Consider the following 20,316-nt stretch of genomic DNA (forward strand, 5'->3'; position numbering starts at 1 on the left):
GAAAATTTTTAAGGGTTGATTATTTTGAAAGAGCATTTTGCCTTGGATGATGGTGCTAACACCTGTGTAGGAAAAGAAAATTAATTTCCTACTGAAGAAATATTCCTATCACTCAGGTAATAGATCTGGGGCCAACTGGGTATCTGAATTCCATGATGGTCTTTGCTTGGCATGTTCTTAAATATTTTGCTAAAAAGGACTTGAATGCATTCTGAGATTCATTCTTCTCAGGAAGTTGTTGACTTGTTGATTTCCACTGCCAGGGTCAGGATCTGAACAACTAATGCTGTAATTTTATTGTCAAAATTGAGAACACTTTGTTTTTCATAATGTCGTGAAAACACAAAGTAGACTTCTATGGAAACTTGTTATGTCCATGTTTGTGGTCTAAGGTCTATTGTGTTTTTTTAAAGAAGCTAATTACACCATGTATTTACACCACTACACCATGTAATTACACTTTCTTTGTTGAAAGCGGCTTCATGCTACTTTTACTTCAACTTCAAAACATGTACTAAAAGTAAAGGTGTTTGTAACTAGACCTATATGCTATCCACGTGGTCAGGATTCCACATAGGTTGAGGTACTCTACTGGATCATGGTGGATGTTAATAAATTTAAAATAATTATATTCTTACATTTTTGTCCAGATTTCATGGACATTTCATTTTCAAGGATGTTTTGTCTTGTCAGTGTGGCTTGAATGAACTTCCCTGCATGTTTGTGGATATTTTCTGCATCCCTTCTTTAATAGCTTTGATATGATGCTCATCAGAAAAATCAGCTTTAGCAGCAAGATGTGATTGCAGCAAGGTAGAAGAGTCTAATTATTTGCATGCATTACATTAAGATAGACTGCAGACTTCTTAATTTTATTAAAGTCAGTGGCAGTGCCAGCTTGTTTCCTCATTTAACTGGAACATAGTGTTCAGTACTTTTTATTCCAGTGGGTAGAGAACTCCCAGGGATCAAAGGGGCACTCTCATAGTTGTCACGCTTAAAGATTTGTTCAAGTCAAGTTATCCTCCACTGTGGTTCTTGCTTGAAGAAGCGTTGTAGTTCTGGCCTGAAGAAGTTCAGATGTGTTTGGGCATCTTCCCCTTTTGACCCCTGTCACTCCCTGATCTATTTCTTATCATCGTTATAGCAGGAAAAGTAAAACCCCAGAATTCTGGCTCAGTATGACTTCTCTCTTGAGCAATTCCATGTACATTAATTCACTTAGAGTTAGTAAAAAGAGTAAACTTGGGCTTCTGTTTTGTTTTTCAACTCTTATTGTAGTTGTTGCTGCAATGAATCCAATTAAACTGAAATGCATCCTATATACTTGGAGCATTTAGGACACGAATTTGTGTTGACAACTGTCAGAGGACAAGAAGTAAATTTTTAGGCTCAATGTGAATATATATATATATTTCTTTTTCTTTTTAGAAAAGAAGGAATTTGCAGTATAAATAGATTTACTGTGCTTAAACTTACCCACCTATGTTAATATTTCCATTACTGTGCTTTTATGGAGAGAAACAGAATAGTGGTGCCTTAACCACTGTCATAGGGCTCAGCAGAGTTGACTTTTGGTATGAACTGTCTGAATGCTGGTAAGGGTTCAGAAAGATCAATTCTTGCTTTTTTTCATCTTTCACAGATAGATTTCCAAGGCAAAATAGCTTATCAAATATGTAAACATCCATTCAGCGAGATCACATGCTGGGTTTTAGAGGAAGTTAGAGATCTTGGATGCATTTGGCTTTTTGCACGTGTGCCAATTCAGTGAATATAAGCTGATAATCTAATTTCAGCATATCTCATCTCCACTTAAATTTATGTGAGGATGTGTTTGTACACATTGCAGATACATTATTATAATTATATTACAAGTCTTAGTGAAAAAAGAAGGCTGACTGAAACCAGCTCTTGTTTAAGAATGTAAAGTGATAGCAGGGAAAACAACACTGACTTCTCAAACTACTGTTTGTATACTTTTTTTTTCATTTCAACTTGTGCTGAATAGGGACAAATTTACATTTAAGAAATCAAACAATAACAGAACTAAGACCCAGCTGTTTCTTTCCTTTTCTGTGCATAACTCCATGTCTTTGCCTAAAATATGCAAATTCGGGATAGGCGTATGAAGAATATCCTTCACCATATGATTCTACTTTGTCTCTTTACTCCTAGGTGTAAGAACACTGTCACTATCAAAATTCTTAAGTCATTTTTCCCTTTTACATCTGTTATGAAGTATGCTGGCAAGTGAAAAAAATACAGTGTGTGTGTGTATTTTTTTAAACTTGTGGCATTCATACCGAATATCCATGCAGTGTAAGGAGTGAGTAGAATAGAATGTGATCTATTAGATTTATTCCTAGGCATATTGGTGTAGAATACAATCTCAGGAAAAATCCACTATCTCTTCCTACCTGTGAATATTCACATACACATGAGATCTCTCTATAGTATTAAAAAGAGGCTAAATCTTTGAAGTAGTTTTATTCAAGAAGAGTTAGAGTGTATCTTATGGTCAGTTAGGATAAAAAGTTAGTTTGCAACTCAGTATATGTGATGAAAAATATATCTCTATTTGCTCAGATTGATGGAAGCTTAGTCTGATTTTTTTTTCTAGAAAGCTTTTTGATATTGTTGACTATTCTCAAATTTAAAAAAAAATCAATAGGCTAATCTATATGCACAGGACAAGTAGGTCTTTTACAGCTATAGCAGTGAAACTGCAAAACAGGAAGCTGAGCAGTGTCTACTCTTACCTGTGTACCTTTTATCCAAAATATTCTGGGTATCTCAGGAAATTGAATAATCCCACAGGATTTTTTTTTCCAGAAATTGATACAAGTGAATCTTGATTTCCATAAGTCTTGAGGAAATTAAGTCAATCATTCTTGCTTTAAATAAGAATTTTCAGAAAATGTTGGAATGTGTAGGCTGAACGACCCCCAAATAAATAGTCTCTCTTTAAAATTATATTTGATGTGATATCGCTTAGAAGCTGTTCTAATTCTTCAAATACACTTTGGAAGGGAACGAAAAGACTTGCAGGATTTCCTGTGTAGATTTTTATTTTGTAAGACAGTCCTTTCTTTTGATGCCTGTTTGTTATTGAGCGCTTGCTGAAGGTGTATGTGTGATCCAATTATTTAATTGATGTTTTGATAGAAATGTTTTGGCTTTTATGTTAAAACTAGAAATTCAACACACAGGGTAGGGAATAATTACGTTGTTCTGCAGAACTGCTTCTTTTTCACTCTCAACAGAGATGTGCCATCTTCCTATAACAGTATCTTTTTTCTTGTAATAAGACTTTTTTTCTTTTTGCAAGCTCTTCTGCAAAAAAGAACAGCATATATGTGTATATGCATATCTATGTGTCTGTATTGAGGTTAAAGGGGCTTGGCTTGTTCCATTTACAGGGGAGGCTTTTAAACAAGAGGAGGAAGTTTGTTACAACTGTCTGTTTATTTATTGTCTCTGGCACTGTAGGGAGCTCACCAGCAGAGTCAGTCGTCACCAAAGGAGAATCCAACCAGAGTGGGGAGTCCTTGCTACCAGAAACAGCTCAGCTGTTGTCTTCATTATCTTCACTTCAGCCCAAGATATTTGCACAACTTCAGGTACAGTCAAGTTGTTTACAGAATGTCAGATCTTCTGTGTTGGGAGTGCTGAAGGCAAGCTGAAAATACCAAGTTTCCTCAACTATTGATCCCAAATGCTGGCTGTGAGGGAATAACAACCTTGCAATAGCTGTCAATTCCTATTTTGGCTTCTCTAATATGTCACATCTAGCTGTAGTGCAGGGCATCTCACTGCCACTTTGAAGTTATGATGTCAAGAGGCAAAACCAAGGAGATGAGAGTAGTGAGCTTCTGCCTCAAATCAAACGCCTATTCATTTTCCAGATGTTCCAGTGATTTCATGATAAAAGTGCTGCAAAAATGAGGGAGGATAAGTCAAACTCATTCCTTCTAAATCCTTCTCCAGCCTCATAAGAAAATCTGTTAAAATCATAAAACTGCTCTCAGCTCAGATGTATGAACTTCCAGGTGGAAAGGCTGAGGTGTAAGGTTAAGACTGCCATGCCAAACAAACTGCTTCTAAAGCTTCTGTCTCTTGAAATCTGGGTCTCTTAACCTTCTTCCCAATGGTCTTTGAAAAGCTACCTTCATACCTTCTGAACCCCAATGTGTCATCTCTTCCATAGAAATACAGCCTGCAGTAAAATGCTGTTCTACTTGCTGTTTCCTTCTCATGCTGAAGAGAGCCTTGTCTTTACCCAAGTCTCCTTTAAAGCAGTACGCTTAGCTTTTAGTGCCCACCCGTCATGGGGATGGGCAGTATTGGGGAATGATTTTGTGAAATGTGTTCATCTGATTTGTGTCAATATGGAACAATGCTAGGGCCACGTGGTATGATGAATGTGACCTTCTGTCTTACATACCCTTGTATAACGACAAGTCTAAAAAAAAACAGAGTGGTTAATGTTTATAGTTCTTGTATCTTGCAAAGGAATGTTTTAGCAATTCATGTCAATAGAGAGCTTGAAGGGAAATGTATTTGTAGGCTTTTCCTTGAAGTCTCTGATATCTGGGGGGTTTCAGAATAACTGCTAACTATTATGACTGTTGGATGGGACACTATGCAAGTCTCTGATATCTGGCCAGGAGATTAAGGAGAAAGCTGAAGAATGACTAAAAGACAAAGACAGCAGAGACTCCCGGTGCACCCAGTGCTGTTTGCTTACCTCTATTCCTTTAATAAATTATAAACTTTGATTATAGTTCTATTTTGAAGACTGAGCCATTTATAACAATTTGGAACTGAATCTCAGTCTAAAATTAGAGCTTTATGGTCATAAGTAGTCTTAGAGATGCTGCTGGACACCATTGTCTGATTATCTTTTCAAATACAAGTTTAGTCCACAGATGCTGAGATTGACTGTTCAAAAGAGATGACATAGTCAGAAGCTATCCAGTTCCAGCACTGCAAAATGTTTGTCATCAAATGTAAATTACTCCTGCTGTGTATTGGTTTATTTGTACTTCTGCCTTCTCTTTCACAGGGATTACAGCTGCAGTCAACTTCTACCTCCACAAATGAATCAACAGCCCTGATAGCTGTAAATAATCATTCCCCTCCCAGCTCTGCAAGTCTCTTGGATTCCACAGGGAGTGCAATAACAAACCATTCTCTAGTACTTGGTCAGGGGCACAGTCTGCAAGCAGGTGCTGGCCTAGCACAGCATAGTGCAGCTGACTCTGCTTATGGGACTCCACCTGGCTCTAATCAGAGTCTGGTCACCATGGGCCAGCTGGTAGCAGTTGAAGGGGTAGATGATTCCAGAAGCCTGGAAGGAGGAGTCCAGCAGATTCTTTTGGGAGATGTACAGACTGTTCCAGTACGGATTGTGGATAGCCATCCTGCACTTAGTAAGTTTCATTCTTCCCAATAACACACAAATATAGAAAATAGAGTGGGTTTTGGTCCATGTGTCTTAGAGCAAAGTAGACAAATGTGTTAATAATGCTCTGCATAGGCTTGTTTCAGTTGACTTTAATTATTTTTTACTGTAAAATTATGTGACTGTAAAATACATGTAGGCTTTGTTGTAAAAAATGGCTTAGTTTAACTACTTATCACTTCCTTTGAAAAAAATACCATCATCTTATTTAATGAGCACTAATCTTGCCCCCCCAAAAAACCCTAGCATTTAGCTAAAATGATCATCTTCAAACATAACATTTTATTAGGAAAAATAAGAATAGAAAATAACCAATATTGAATCTGGTTAGGACTTTTTGGAAAAAAATGTGGTTTTTGGTGACTTCTTTCTTTGCACAATCCCAGCAGATTACAGATTTTGTTTTTTTAGTAAATTTTAACTAGGATCCTGTAGTCATCAATATGCTTTAGGAGTGATCAGTTGGAGTTGTATAATTGCTTGAAATTTCAAACTTGTCTGAAAATACTTCTCTAAAAATTTATGTTAAACATCTTAAATAACTTTCAGTCAAAATAGAAGGCTCCTTAGACCACTTTTATCAGATACAGATACGGTCTTTGAATTGTCAGATATGGGACCTGGTTAAGGATGAAGTGTTACTTTCAAAAAGAAAGATTTCTACGCCATGTGAAGAAAACCTATTAGATATGGAGCATATATATCAGTGCAACATATTGTTTTGACTTCCCAGAGTGTCTGAGATGTTAGCTGTGCAATGCTTCGCTTTTTAATTTTTGTATTACTTTATCTTGTCATCTGTGATTTCTGAGAAGATGGCTCCTGAGCAGTTTTGCAGAAAAATATAGGTAAACATATGCTAGATCTGCCTACACCTTCATAATGCCATAGCTATAATTATCCCTATAAGTCCTGATGACTTTTACAGGTCAGCAAAACTTAATTTGTACTAAATTATGTGAAATAAATAAAATTGAGATAAAAGAATACATGAACAAGTAAAAAGGAAATCGTAGGGTATGTGAGGAAACCTGCAGAAATTTGGATTTGTTGAAGTAACATTAGGACATTTTGCTGTGATGTTATTGTCAGAGCTAATTTTAAGAATTTTCTCTTGGCTGTATTCAAATGTCTGTGTAGCTTGTCTCCTTCCCATAATAGGATGTCTCTGCTCTTCTGAAAAAAACTCTATTTTCCCTCTTGCTAAAAGAATTTCAGAAAAGTTATCAAATGTACCTCCTTCATTCAGTTGTTTAACCCTTCATTTGTTCAATCAAGATATTGACACGTCTCAAATAATTGTTTAAGTGATTAATGTTTTGAGGTTATTTTTTTAAAAGAAATACTAGTTTCTACAAAAAGAAGTGTAGCCAAATATAAAATCTAAATTATATAAATGCAGGAACTAAACTCACTGTTCTTTGGGATTTCTGCTCAACGTCTCAATCTCACCACCCTGGATTTTGAAATAGTGAGAATATTGGTACCATTCATAAGTTATGTGGAAAACTTGCCTATAAAATGTGCAGATACTTCCATCCAGTTCCTACTTTCCAGAGCCTAGTTCTTTATCTGGAGAGCAGGAGGACAAAAAACATTCTAGACTGAAGAGGAAGTAATGTTACAGAGATTATTTGGATGAAACACTTGCTTACCAGTTCAGTCAGTTTATATTTCAAGATACTTTTTCTACTGTGTGCGTATGTGCACGTGTGTGCTTGGTTAAAGTTATTTTTTATGTTCTGGACTTTCTCTTAACCACGTGTTAACTTAAGCTATTTCCTGATGAAAATGTATATGCAGTCACTAATCAGTGGCCAGTCATGCCTGAAGTTTAGGTCATTGTTTAAATCAACATGCTTTAGCATTAAATTTTTAAGCAATAACACCTCTATTCCAGCCCCTTCAAAAAACAACAAAAAAAAAAATCATAAGATGTAGATTTATTTTTCCACGGGGAAGGAAAAGGACATTTGGGAGGAAAGTAAACGTAGCACCATCATTTGGGGGACTGAAATCTTTTAAATATTTGTACTCCCAGGGCACTTGCTGTAGTAAATTCATGTAAGTTTGCAATGTCTTACATAACAGTACATGGTATAACTGACTATCAAACTAACTAGCAGGTAACTTCACAAATGACTTACCTATTAGCTTGAGTTCCTGAACTATTTTTCTCTTAAATGTATGCAGTAATTTGGGCTGAAGTGTTATCGGTGGAGTTTGAACTTTAATGTTTGATTTTGTTTTGTTTTAAGCTGAAGAAAATACAGAGGGTGTTATCTGTGTAAGCCATGTTAAAGAAGAGCCAAGAGAAAAAGCATTATCCATGGAGCCAGATAAAATCAGAGACTGCCAGAGATCCTCCTCTATTTAAATCTGTGAAGACTAAAGGATTTTTCAAAGCAGAGGATTCTAAGTGTCTTGGAAGGAAAGGCAGGTACTCTAAGTAATGCCATTCTTTTAAAATGGTATTGTGACATTCAGACTGGGCATATTATACATTAGTTCTGACAGACAGCTGTTTTGATATACAATTGATGTGACTCACTGCCATTTCCAGGTCATCCAGTTACCATGTGGAACACCAGCTCTTTTTATTTCATATTTTGAGTAGTTTGGACGCTATCCACATGGCCCATTTTGGTCAGCATTTCTGAAGGTCTTCCATAATTAGTTTTAGAATATGCATTAAAATGCTGGGTTTGCATTTCTCCTTGAGACCCACGACTCTTACAGCACTATAGAGACCATAAAATCTGCCAGCTCCCAGACCACAGAATCCAACAGCAAAGTGTATCAGTGCATCAATAGTTTTGTGACAAAATGAAGGTTGAAGATGGTACATTTCAAAGTGACGAAGGACACAGATATTTAAGAAAAGCGACTTTGACCCGATCATAATGTTAATGATGTGAAGATCCAAAGAGAGGAAAAAGGTGAGGTTGCCAGGTGAACTTAGCTGTATGATGAATACAAGTCTGAATTGTAACAGTGAATGTTTTCAACTTTGATATCTTTAAACTTATGTTCTAGCTTTATAATGAGATTTGTCAGCATTTGCACTGGTACTGTAACAACAGTTGGTCGTAACATCTAAAAGCAGGAGTCTTGTAGAAAATGATTGATGCTGCAGTTTCAGCTTCTCTACCTTTTGCTTTATTCACTTAAGCTATCAGCTCACATAAATACAACTTAATCTACTGCCATTTGTGATATATGACTTACAGATACTTTACTAACACAGAGGCCCAAGAAAACAAAGCAAGTAATAATGTAAATCTAAGCAATAGATGTTATCACTATAACATTCAGAAAACAATCTTGTCTTTTTCAGTAGTAGCAGTTCTAGGACTGAAGTGGTCTGTATTATTTAAATAATTACCAGAAATCTTTAAAAAGTTGAATATGGTCAAGAGACAGCTTTTGGCAACACTTAAGTCAAAGCCATAATAAGTAACAAGGACTGAATTTTGTTATCTGTGATAGAAATGCTTTTTCAAAAAAAATAATAATAATTGGAATCCATTTAAAGCAATAAAATAAATGAAACTGATGCTGACATAGGTATCAAGTCAAAAAATTATACTGTTTTTTTCAGATGCTGAATCTTTAGAGCAGCATCCATAGTACAGTAATACCAGTGGTTCCTGCTAAGTACTTGAGAACTTGGTCATAAAATTTGATATTTTTCTGTATGATGTACAAGAATGCAATTGGAGGAGTTTCTCTTTTCCATTCTCAAAACAAAAAAAAAAAAAGAGGAAAAAGATGGGTTGACCTATGTGTAGAGAAAGTGTTAGGGTTATCATGAACTTAAAGATTAACATTTTTAAATTGCTACATTTATTAATATGCGTATAAGACATTCACAAAACTCATTTAAATAGTGACTATTTAATATTAATTTTTATTTTCCTTTTGCATATTTAAAGCTAAAACTTTTGAAAGTCACACTGAAATTGGGTTCGTAAAATACTGGGTTCCTAATACATTGAAATTGGGTTCCTAATACCTTTGCAAGCAGCATCTGTTAGGTAGGTGCTTAATCTTACCTTAAAATATATATTAGCTTCTGTGAGGTTAACTGTTACTGTTAATGCTATTCATTATTCATATTACTGTTAATGCTGTTCATTTAAAAGCTAATATGTACTGGTTAGCTTAAATCAGAACTTTCCAACAGATCATGCTCTTACTTAATAAGAGCCAGTATATGCAAGTGCATAGAGAATCTTCTGTTCTTTGGAATTTCTCATACTTGTTTCTGCACTGACTTGTTTCATGGTGTGACACTCGTTTCTGGGTAGGTCAATCCCACAAGGCTCACTCTTTTGTATTTTTGCTGTTGTTAATTGTGAAACTATGTCCAGAATGGATGTTCTCTGCTGTAGTTCTAGTGCACACAGGCAGCAGTCATTTTTTAATTTTCAAATTTAGTAATTATATACCAGGATGGGTACCTCCTTCTACACTGCTATATTCAGTGATTCCATCACCTTCTGTTTTTCATAAACTAAGGCATTCCAAAATAGCATCTTTCTCAATATTATTTTTTTTTTTTTTTTTTTTTTTTTTTGAAGAATTGTTCCTCATTTTTCAGAATGCTTATTCTTGAAATAAGCTGGCAGCTAATGATGACCAGCAATAGATTGTTTCAGTTCTAGTTTTCTTTAAAGAAGACAATAGATTCGTGGCTGGTATAAAAACATAAGGAAAGAGAAGTTACATTTCCATCAGTTCATCACTCATCATCAGTTCATTAACAGATCTGTTATTTAACAGTCACTGTTCTTCCCACCATTAGCTACAATCAAATCCTGTGCTGAACAATATTTCTGAAGGTACTTCTGTTTTTTTAGTGCTCACAAGTGGAGGAAATCTTTCAGTCTTTTTGAGTTACAGGCAATTAAATTAATGTTAGAATCTAGCCTAATTTGCCTGGTACCCTGAAAACAATAGAATGAAAAGTTGGGAGATATTTGAAGATGATGAAAAGACTTACCTGTTCTTAAAAGCTGGGGATGAGAGTTGTCATTCTGTTCACAGAATAATTTTATTTGAAATGATTCTTCAGATAATACTGACTTTTTCCCAGCTTCCTTCATTTTCACCAAATTTCAGTTCTTTACCATCTAAATACATATTCCAGTTTGTTACTGTGTTGTCTTTTAAGTTAGTATTGTATTTCCTCTTTGAAGAGTATGTTTACATTTGCTTTGTGCGTGTTTCTAATTGGGAGCATTGACTGATCAGCCATGTCCAGCACCTGTATTCAGATTAACCTATTAGTTCACTAATGTCCTCTTAAAGTTTACAGAGAAACTCTCACATATTTGGGGAAAAAAAATTACTTGTAAACAATACCACTTTCAATGCACTTAAATTTGTTTGACTCGAATGCATAAGGTTGATTTTTTTACTGAGAAAACTATGTAGCTTGGTTCAAAGTAGTTAATTATGACATTGTGTTAGATTTGCAGATGTTTTTCTGATGTTTTCTTTGTCTTCTTGTTGTTTTGTTCAAGTGTTCATTTTGCAAACCTAGAAACCCTGAGCTTCCATATCACTGTAAATGAACAAATTATTCTCCAATCTATTCACATTGTTGGTTATCCATATGGCTGATTGGTTGGCTTGACAAGAAAGGCTGTACTTATGTATGTGCATGCAAAAAAAATTTTTTTTTTTTTTTTGCAAAAACATAGAGAAGACAGTAAGGCACACATCTGTGGCTCTTATTCAAGGCTAGCAGCCTGTTGGATGAAAACCAGTGGTATCAATGAGTCCTTTTTGCACTGCTCAAAAACCCAAACTTGGTCATGTGGTATGAAGATTGTTTCAGCTTGTACAGAGTTTAGAGATGTAAATGTTTGAATATGTATGTGTATATTATATATTTATATAGTAATTTAATGTACAGTACTCCTATTCAAATGTAAACTACTTTCTATTTTAAAGAAATTATCTGTGTTGTGGTTATGGGGACTTGAGGGGAGAAATACAAGAGCTACTTGAAAGCAGTGGTTGCTGGGGCAGAAGGAGAACAACTAGGACAAGTCCAGGGAGTCTAGGTGGAAAAAGGTCCTGAAAGTGTGAAAGATGAGTGCCTGTGGGGACGGTTGGAGAAGGCTGTGTTGGGGGAGGTCATAGACCTGGTAAAGGGGTTAGAAGACCATCACAAAGGCTCAGCACAGTTCTAGAATCAGAGACAGTAGTGGATAGGGTGAGATCATGGTGGAAATTTACATGTATGGAAGAAAAGGAAACCTGTCCTGCCCTCAAAACCAACAGAGCCGCTCAAGTTTTGGAGAGTACCAAAGACAACTCAATGTCTTCCACTAGTCTGAGACACACGTCTTTATTTTCTAATGGCAAGAAGAAGCTCCTCTTTGAGCTGCAACCAGGAGTGTAGCCTCTCTTTCTTTACATGTTACCAAGGAAAACACATCTTCCTCTCAATAGAATTAACTTGCTGCTCTAGTCATCCTTCTGACTTCAGCTCTGTCTACCTCAAGCACACTCAGTCTCCAGCCAAGTCTCTTCCATCGAACTTACTAGAGCTTCCATGCAAGTCCTTTACCCTCAGGCCCTCTGATACTTCGTGTATAACTGTTATATTGTTGAAAGCAGTGAGTTCACTGCACAAGTAAATACTGGTGAGATTTGCTTCTGTCAGTTTTTCTTTGTCTCCAATGGATCATAAGTCCATGTGCTCCTTTAATTAATGTTTTTCTTTGCTTTTTGACTTGGCCATACTTGGATGATCATCAGGGCGCCATATTTCACAGGACAATTGTTACTTGAGAAAACAAGGGGATAAGGATCATATCTGCCTACTGTTAGGGCTTTATATTGCCAAACTGACCTCTTTTTATTCGTGCCACTTGAGTTCCTAATTCTGTTTGTGGATAGTAGCTGGCTGTTAAATTGGCTGTGTGTTGGCAAACTTACAATTTATTCCCCTAAGCTTATTCAAACAGATATGGTCTAAGATTAGACACAAAGAATGTGTTCTGTTAGGGACAGAAAATGTGGTGTAGCAGAGGATGAGGGTTTGAAAAGCCACCACTCTTCATGGATCTCTGATGAGAAGATCCTCCTTGATCTGCCTTTCCCTTCCAAACAAAGCTTTCTTGGGAATAAACTTTAGAGCCTATCCCATCTGCAGTGATGGGATAAGTACGCCTCATTAACAGATGAAAAACATTGTGTAAAACAGGCTGTGTTGGTTTTTTACCTCAGAAGCTATCCAGCAGGTCTATCCAGCAAGCAACAACTAAGGTATGAAATGGGGGGAGAAAGAGGGAAAGGCAGAAATCCCTTCATGTGACAGGAAGTGTGGGTGGGTTTGTTTTCTTTTCCAGCGTAAGATATTACATCTTACTATCTCCTTCCATTTCTAACCAATGTGATAAACGATATGTTTATTTTCTGAAGTGGTTTGATGTGATTTCTGAGAAGCCTTTAAAGGAATGATTGTAAACACTTGGAAGATTTTTGAGGACAAATACTGAGTGTTCGTGTCCAAAGGGATCTTGCAAAGGACAATCATGAAGACAGTGTGTAAGGTCTTATGGGAGGACGTGCAGGAATGAAATGAAGAGTAAAGGTTGACAACACAATTTCTATAAAGCTTTTATTCTTCAAAAGCAAAAAATATTTTTGACATAGAGTAAAAGTCAGTCTCTCCAATAAGTATTAAAATTGCTATCTCACTTTGCTCTCCTTGACGACATACTTAGTGCCTAGACAGATCTCAATGTTATGAGTTTCTACCAAAATGTTAATGAATAGTCATCCATGCATTGCTGTCTTTGTATGGTATATTGAAACTGTAGGCCAGCGGTGCCTCCTGATCTGTGAGTGTTCATTTTCTTAAAGTAAATGTTTTGTAAGGTAAATATTTTGCAAGTGGTGAGTTTAGGTCTAAAGGCCTCTCAGATGTATGCTTTTTACGGAGTAAGTGGCAACTTAGTGTGTGATGTCCTAGTTCTGCAAAAATTTCTTACGAAGGAATGTTAGTATATCCTTCTAACCCTTCTAACATAAAAAAAAAAAAAAAGCCTTTTCCAATTTATTTTTTGCTCTCTTTGTCCAGAACAAGAAACACTCCTTTGACACCTACATGTTCAGACCCTCAAAGGTCTGTCAATTCTGTTCATCTGTAGGTGGTCTTCTAACACTGTTTGCAAATCACTATGTACCACCTCTCCCATAACATGAAGGCAATTCCTTTTCATTCGCGTTATCTGACCTGGCCACTTAACAGCATGGCAATGACAACATCTGCAAACCATAGTTTATGAACAGCCGAGTCATGTCAAGTCTAGATATAGGTAAATTGTAAAACAAATTTTGTGTGTGGAATTTGTGTTAGATTAGTGAAACCAATGGCATCAAAAATGGTCAGGTCTCAAAAACTGAGGAAGCCTTCCGCTGTGGCTTTGGTCATTCTAATCTGTGCTCTAACTAAGCTATGGATTTATTCTGAGGCTGTGCACGTGTCCAGTAGTATTTCTTGAGCAGAAGAAAAAAAAAAACAAAAAACAACTTTTTTAAAAGCTCTCAAGAAGTGTTGGCTGTATTTGTGTTCTTACTGGTGGCAGAATTCCTCATTTTTTTCTCCTCAAGGATGGCTTGTAGAATTCTGCTTTCCACCATGAAGATGGAAGTCTTCCCGTATGAAAACTTGATGGGCTGTGTCCACGGTCTGAGATAACTGGCAGCACTTAGAACAGATACCCTCAAGCATGCTGTATTTAAGCTGTGTTAGGAATGGGAGCTGGGAGAAGGAATAAGCAACTTAAAAATGTAATAGTAAAAGCAGGCATTCTTGCTCCTCACAGTTACCCCCCCTCCTTTTTTTTTTTTAAACAACTTGAGAAAAATCACCAGTTAGCAGTGGGAGGAAAAGAAATCTCAATTGCCTTAACCGCCTCCCAACCCCCTCCAAACAAACAAACAAACAAATAAACAAACAAAAAGCAAACAAAAAACATGCAGTTTAACTATGGTTTTGGGAATTAGGCACAAACGTGGCCTAGAAATTCTTTTGTCAGATCTGAGTGTCCAGTGTTTACTTCCTAAAGCAATTTGGTAAGAATTCAGTTGTACTTAAATGGGGCACTGCTTTTTCAGGGATAAATGTAACAGTGTATCAGATATTTCTTTTAAAGCTGAAATGAAATGAAAAGGAGAATTGAGAATTAATTATGTATGTTTTGTAAAGATGATACTCTTCAGTTTTCTGAAGTGTGCAGGTGCTTCCTCCTTGGCTTCTGCTTTTAGCTCTTATTTCACTGGGTGTTGGATGTTTTCTTAGGATCACTTACCTCTGAGAATACTCCAGCTAAAACCAGCAAGAGATCAGAATGGAGAAAGAACAGAAGAGGAAGTGAAGTTTCTGTGAAGCTGCTTCCAGGAGACAGCTGTCAAAGTTGCAGCTCAAGATTGCAGTTTCTTCTGGCTGAAGTGGTTCCCTTTGAATGGTAAATGTGGGTTGGTATTTGTTGTTGTTTTTCAGTATGCAGGTTTTTTTTATAGCTGATCTTGGTGCTATTTATGCTCTGAGCTCACATATAATAAAAGCTAAAATGGTAACCATGTTTATTTGCTTTTATCTTCAGTGTGCTAGTTATCTTCTGAATGCAAACTGGTATAACAGCAGTTCTTGGTTGTTGACAAAGCTGCTACCACACCTGAGGTTTTGTACTTGGAAGGAGATGGAGGTGAGAAACTTCTTAATCTCCTACTGAGAAGAGATCTGTGGAATGAGGGTATTACCAGTTTTACAACTGGTGTGGGGTGCATGGTGGGTGGGGAGGTATTGTTTTAAATTGTATTTATTTCTCACTACCCAAGTATATTTTAATTGGCAATAAATTAAATTAACTTTCCCCTGTTAAGACTGTTTTGCTTGTGACTGTACTGGTAAATGATCTCCCTGTCTTTATCTGAACTCGTGGGTTTTCTTTGCTGATTTTCTCCCCATCCTGTTGAGAAGGTAGAGTGGGAGAGTGGCTGGGTGGGCCAGTCAGCCCACAGCACCTTCTCAGTTATGAGTTGTGAACCTCTCACAGTATTTCCTAGCCTAGAAGGTAGTGGGCTGTGGTGATACAGGAGGAGGTGGTACTTTGAAATGTATGAAGGGATATCTCAACTGTTTCAGATGGACTGGACTAATCAAAGTGTTTCTTCCTGGCAACTGATTCTCAAGAGTAAATTTCGGCAATTCTTACTTGGTTTACAGGGCTTCATGGGTAATTCCATAAGTACTTGACTATAAACTTCTATTAGAACTCAAGTCACAGTGGCAAATACTTCAGATCTCTTTGATCACTGTAAACAAATACTGCCTTGAATCTGTTAGGCGGGGTGCAAAATGGACCAAATTTCTCTCTTTAAAGAGTTGTTCTGTGCATAGAAAGGAGTATATCCTATTTAAATTGGGACTTGTATCTCTGAATGTGTTCTGGTTGGGCCTTTCAAGTTCTCATTCACTTTTTCACTGTAGTAAATCTCAGCTGCAAAGTCAATGAACCTGTATAATCCATTACATTTCTTGTAGAGAAGAACATCGACCATATTTCTGTTTTACAGGTTCAAGTGTGGAGGAGTCATTCCGAGGAAAGGATGCTGCAGCAGTACTTTACACTTCATTTACTTTGGTAGTGTTGCTCTTGTAAGTGATGAGGGTGGTAGCAGCATCTTCACAGCATTATATCTAGCTGCCCTTCTGAAGGGGATAAAGTTAGAGGTGAGCAGAATTTTTAGTGAAAGTACTGTCCATGCATGGGAGAAGAAATAAGCAGAGTTTGGGAATGAGATTTATGTTCCAGTACTTTTCAGAGAGCATTTTCCTGTTGCAGTGAGAAGGGAACTTCCTTAGAAAATAAGTTTTTGTTTTGTATGTGGGTTCTTTGACCACCTACCAAGAATATCTGGTGCTTTCCTCTAAGGGTATCTAGATAGGGTCCTAGGTGAGATGGCTTACTCCTTGTTTTCTAGTAGGGACACTGTTTGGAATACAAAATTGATGGAATCAACTTCCTAGCATTAACTAAGTTTATTTTTTTCTTTCTCTTTCTCCACATCTCACCATGAAGAGAAGATTCTCTGTTAAATGAACATGGCAAATCATTAGAGCTGTTTGTATGGAGGACACAAAACTATTTGTGGTGGACCAAGAAGACTTCTTAGCTAATAAATTACAGGAAGAGCTTCAAAACGGATTGCACTGTCATTGTAACTTCAAGTAATTTCTTCCAGTGATATCACTCACTTTTGACTATTGTTTTACTGTTTAGTTATTGTATAATATATTTTATAAATTGTCTTGGCTATGTAAAGTCCTTATATGAAATGCAAATAACGATTCTCGTGTCTCCTGAGGTTCTATCAAAGAGAGAGGAATTCCCCGTTTTGCAGTTGTCAGGATCAGCCATGAGTACTTAGCCACCAGCTCCTCTTGAAGGACACGTGTTCCCCAACTACCAAAAGTCTTTTGTGCTGAAATACTCCATAAACTTCTGAACTTATTTTAGGCAAAATGAATTTGCCTGGAATGCTGTAGTTGGGGTCATGAAAATGCGGCACCTTTCATTTAAAAAACTACTACGAAGACTACCCTGGAACCAAATTTATCATCCTCGGAAGCCATAACCTAGGTTTATCAGTTGCAACAGTAAAACAATCAATTATTTTATTACTTTTTTTTTTTTTTCCCAGCAAACTCGATCTATGAAAAAAATGTCTCTACTACTTCTCTTTCAGATATGTGAACTTCTTTGCAACATGATCTGAGGTATTACTAGAGAGATTAGGTAACAGCTGCAAAATGGAACAGTTTTGCTGTGGATAGGTGATTAAAAAAGATCACAGTCGATCAGCATAATATTTATTAGTAAGGTAAGGTCTTTCAGACGTTGACCAAAGGCTGATACTTTTGGTGGTATTGCATTTATTCTGGGCATGCTAACAGAAGTAGTGATTATAAACCATTGCAGAAGGAACTCGTAAATAAAGTACTTTGTAAAATACTAATCTGTGGTGGGTTTGGTTTCTGTTGGCTTCATCATAATTTACTTAGTATTCAACTCCTTTGTGCACCCTGTGTGGGATCTTTTTTTATCCAATTAATAGTTAACACAGTAAAGTATAATACACAAGTTCTTCATGGTAAGTTTTGTTTCATATATTTGCTAACAGAAATAGTTTTTAAATACTGACAGTAAGTATCAAAAGACATTTGAGAGAAAGTTCAGATATTCTAAATTTATTCTTTCATCAGTGTTTTGCTTTTGGAATGGATGAATTCTTGTTTCTTTGACAGCACTTTTTAGCACAGAAGTGACTGTATTCAAATGAGCTATGGGGTTCTGACTGCTGCAGAAATGGTTTTGGGTAGGGAAACCAGAACTATATTTAATTTTGAGTGGCCAGAATTTCTGAAGAGATGAGGTACTGGAGTTGCCACTGGACTCACAAAAACATTACCTTTTGGGCATAATATTGTAATGATCAGCTAGTTTTTCCAGAGTTTTGACTGCCACGCACAATTACAGTATACACAAGTGCTCTGAGTCAGTGATGCTTCTTGCTTATTTATGAGATGTGCTTGAGTAATTATTGTACTTCTAACATGCTGCTGTCTGAGGAGGAAAAAAATCCCAAGAGAAGCTGAAGTCTCTTCTCTAATACCTTGAAAGAAAAATGAGATGATGGGCTTTGTCTAGGATGTATATATTGACATAAGATTCTGCAAGAAATTGGGGACCTAATTGTTCACAAGAGTTAGGCATTTGTAATATATGTACTTAAAACTAAAGCAGCAAAAGCACCAAACTGATCTGACCTGTTCTCATGTATTGTGAATTTAGCTACTATTTAAATAGGTAAATAGATCATTTCCAGTCTACAGTACATCATTTAATAGAAAAATAATTTGTTTATTAAATTCTTTATAGACAGTGTGTCTAGGTGTAGACCAGGTTATTGTTTCAAATCTAAGCCTAACTGGTAATGATGTAGGGGTATTTTTTATTTGTTTTGTTTGTTTGTTTTTACCCCTGTGGTGATGGACTCTAGTTCGGGGTTGGTACTCAGAGGTAAATCTGGTGCAGAACAAGAACTAGTATTAACTGATACCCTTGAAATTTTCTCTTCAAAAGATGTTTTCCTGAGCTAATTTAAAGCATGCTGGTGGGATATGAGGATGTTTTTCTTTTTGCAATCATTCACAGAATGATAAAGGCGCATGCAGCAATGTGTATGTACTCCAAAGATAAATCGACAGTTTCTCTATTCCTTTTAAAAAAGAGATTTCCAATAAACAATTTAAAATAGTGACTTAAATCAAAAAAAAAGAAATCTTTACAAATACATTGTTAATCCAAAAAGAACATGTCCACAGAGTAGTATGAAAGTCAAACATAATTTAGCTTATCCACAGTTACATTAGTCTTTTTGTATAGAAGTGATCTAAACTCTTACTGTAGAGAGTAAAAGCTAACCATAAACTGATGAAACTAAATTCTGTGGTGAACTAAGAAAGGCAACATGCCTTGCACTTCATGCTGATATAATATAGTACTGACATCTTTAAGAGGCAGGCTATTTGACTGAATGGGCCAGTGGGCTAATTCATTTGCGTCAGAGAGGAGTGTTAACATTGATTTAACAAAGCAGTATCATAAGAAACACATTTGCTTTAAAAATCACTGTTTTTCAATGCATAAGTATCTTTACTTTTCTATTTTGTTTGTATTTGCTTGACTTAGTATTTTAATATAACGCACGAGAAAAGCAGATGATTTTTTGCTTTGGATCATTGGTTCTCATTGCTAACTCACAGCTTGAAGTTCTAATCTGTGTTTATGACGTTATCACATATACAGGGACAAGCAGTGTCAGGAAGGATTAAGGAACTAGCACAGTGAGGTATCCAAAACCCACTGAAACGTTTCTGCTTGTTTTTAATTAGATTTTTTTTTTTTTTCTGGCAGTAGATAACTGACTTAAATAAGAATTATAATAATAGTAGTAGCGTCTAAGAATCCACTCTTTCCTTGGAAAGTCTATGCCCTGCTGAGAATTTTTTGTCATCTACAGGGACAAGCAAATGAGACAGGCTGAAGGTGCTGCTTTTAGGAAAACAACAGCTGCAGAGCTATTGAATGTTGGCAGGGGACACAGTCATCATCTCAATACCCAGCAGGTGAGAGAACAAGGAAAAAAAATGAAGACGGGCACAAGGCCTACTTTTCTTAATGTCTTCATGTTAGAACAAAAGACTTTAGGAGAATCAGTGAGCAACTCTGCAAGAGACAGCAGAGGTGGGAGCTTGGTGGTAGGAGCTGCTTGAACTCCTTTAAGTCATCCAGCTGTTTCTGGGGGGGGAGGACGAAGGGGAGGTGGCCACTTTTGCCACCAAGTTTTGAAAGGGAGTGGGGTGTGGTTTGGGCAAGGACTAACAGTAGCAGTTCTAAAGCTGTTGTCAGCTCTTTAGGCAGGAGGCCGCTTTGTATGCGTTAGGCAAATAGCAAATTTAGGAAGTGGCTGTATTTCTGAGGTTGCAAAAAACCTGAAATTTATTTCCATATATATGGCTTCACATAATGCACACACAGTTATATATATTTATAGTCTTTTTGTCCAACAGTCATTTGTTAGTAGTTGTTATAAACAACTGTACAAAGCCATTTTGAACAATCCTATCATGAACAAATGTGACAGCTCTTGTAGTTGATGAGAAAAGAGCATTAAACTGTTTATAGTATGTACAGCTGTTTTACAGACAGTCACTTAAAAATACTTATTTCCTGAAGTGTCAGCTAACTTGCTTGTGT

The 20,316-nt window shown here is 36.5% G+C and overlaps 1 protein-coding gene across 13 annotated transcripts in view; it reads left to right on the forward strand.

The window, feature by feature from the left end:
• The window catches only part of CARF (calcium responsive transcription factor), a 43,293-nt gene extending 25,781 nt beyond the window's left edge, over positions 1–17,512 (forward strand). For 9 of the 13 annotated variants that reach the window (XM_084523052.1, XM_084523059.1, XM_084523057.1 and 6 more), the window contains 3 exons: positions 3,493–3,623; positions 5,069–5,435; positions 7,726–8,405. In XM_084523052.1, coding sequence (XP_084379178.1) covers positions 3,493–3,623; positions 5,069–5,435; positions 7,726–7,844 — 617 coding nt within the window. In that variant the 3' untranslated portion in view covers positions 7,845–8,405. Of the gene's footprint in view, positions 1–3,492; positions 3,624–5,068; positions 5,436–7,725; positions 14,068–14,792; positions 14,959–15,096; positions 15,199–16,069; positions 16,227–16,575 lie in introns of those variants that run through there. The other 4 variants (XR_014694183.1, XR_014694184.1, XR_014694185.1 and 1 more) reach the window with 4 other exon arrangements.
• The last annotated feature ends 2,804 nt before the right edge of the window (positions 17,513–20,316 follow it).

The sequence above is a fragment of the Aythya ferina genome (assembly GCF_964211825.1).
Source record: "Aythya ferina genome assembly, chromosome: 6".
NCBI lineage: Eukaryota > Metazoa > Chordata > Aves > Anseriformes > Anatidae > Aythya > Aythya ferina.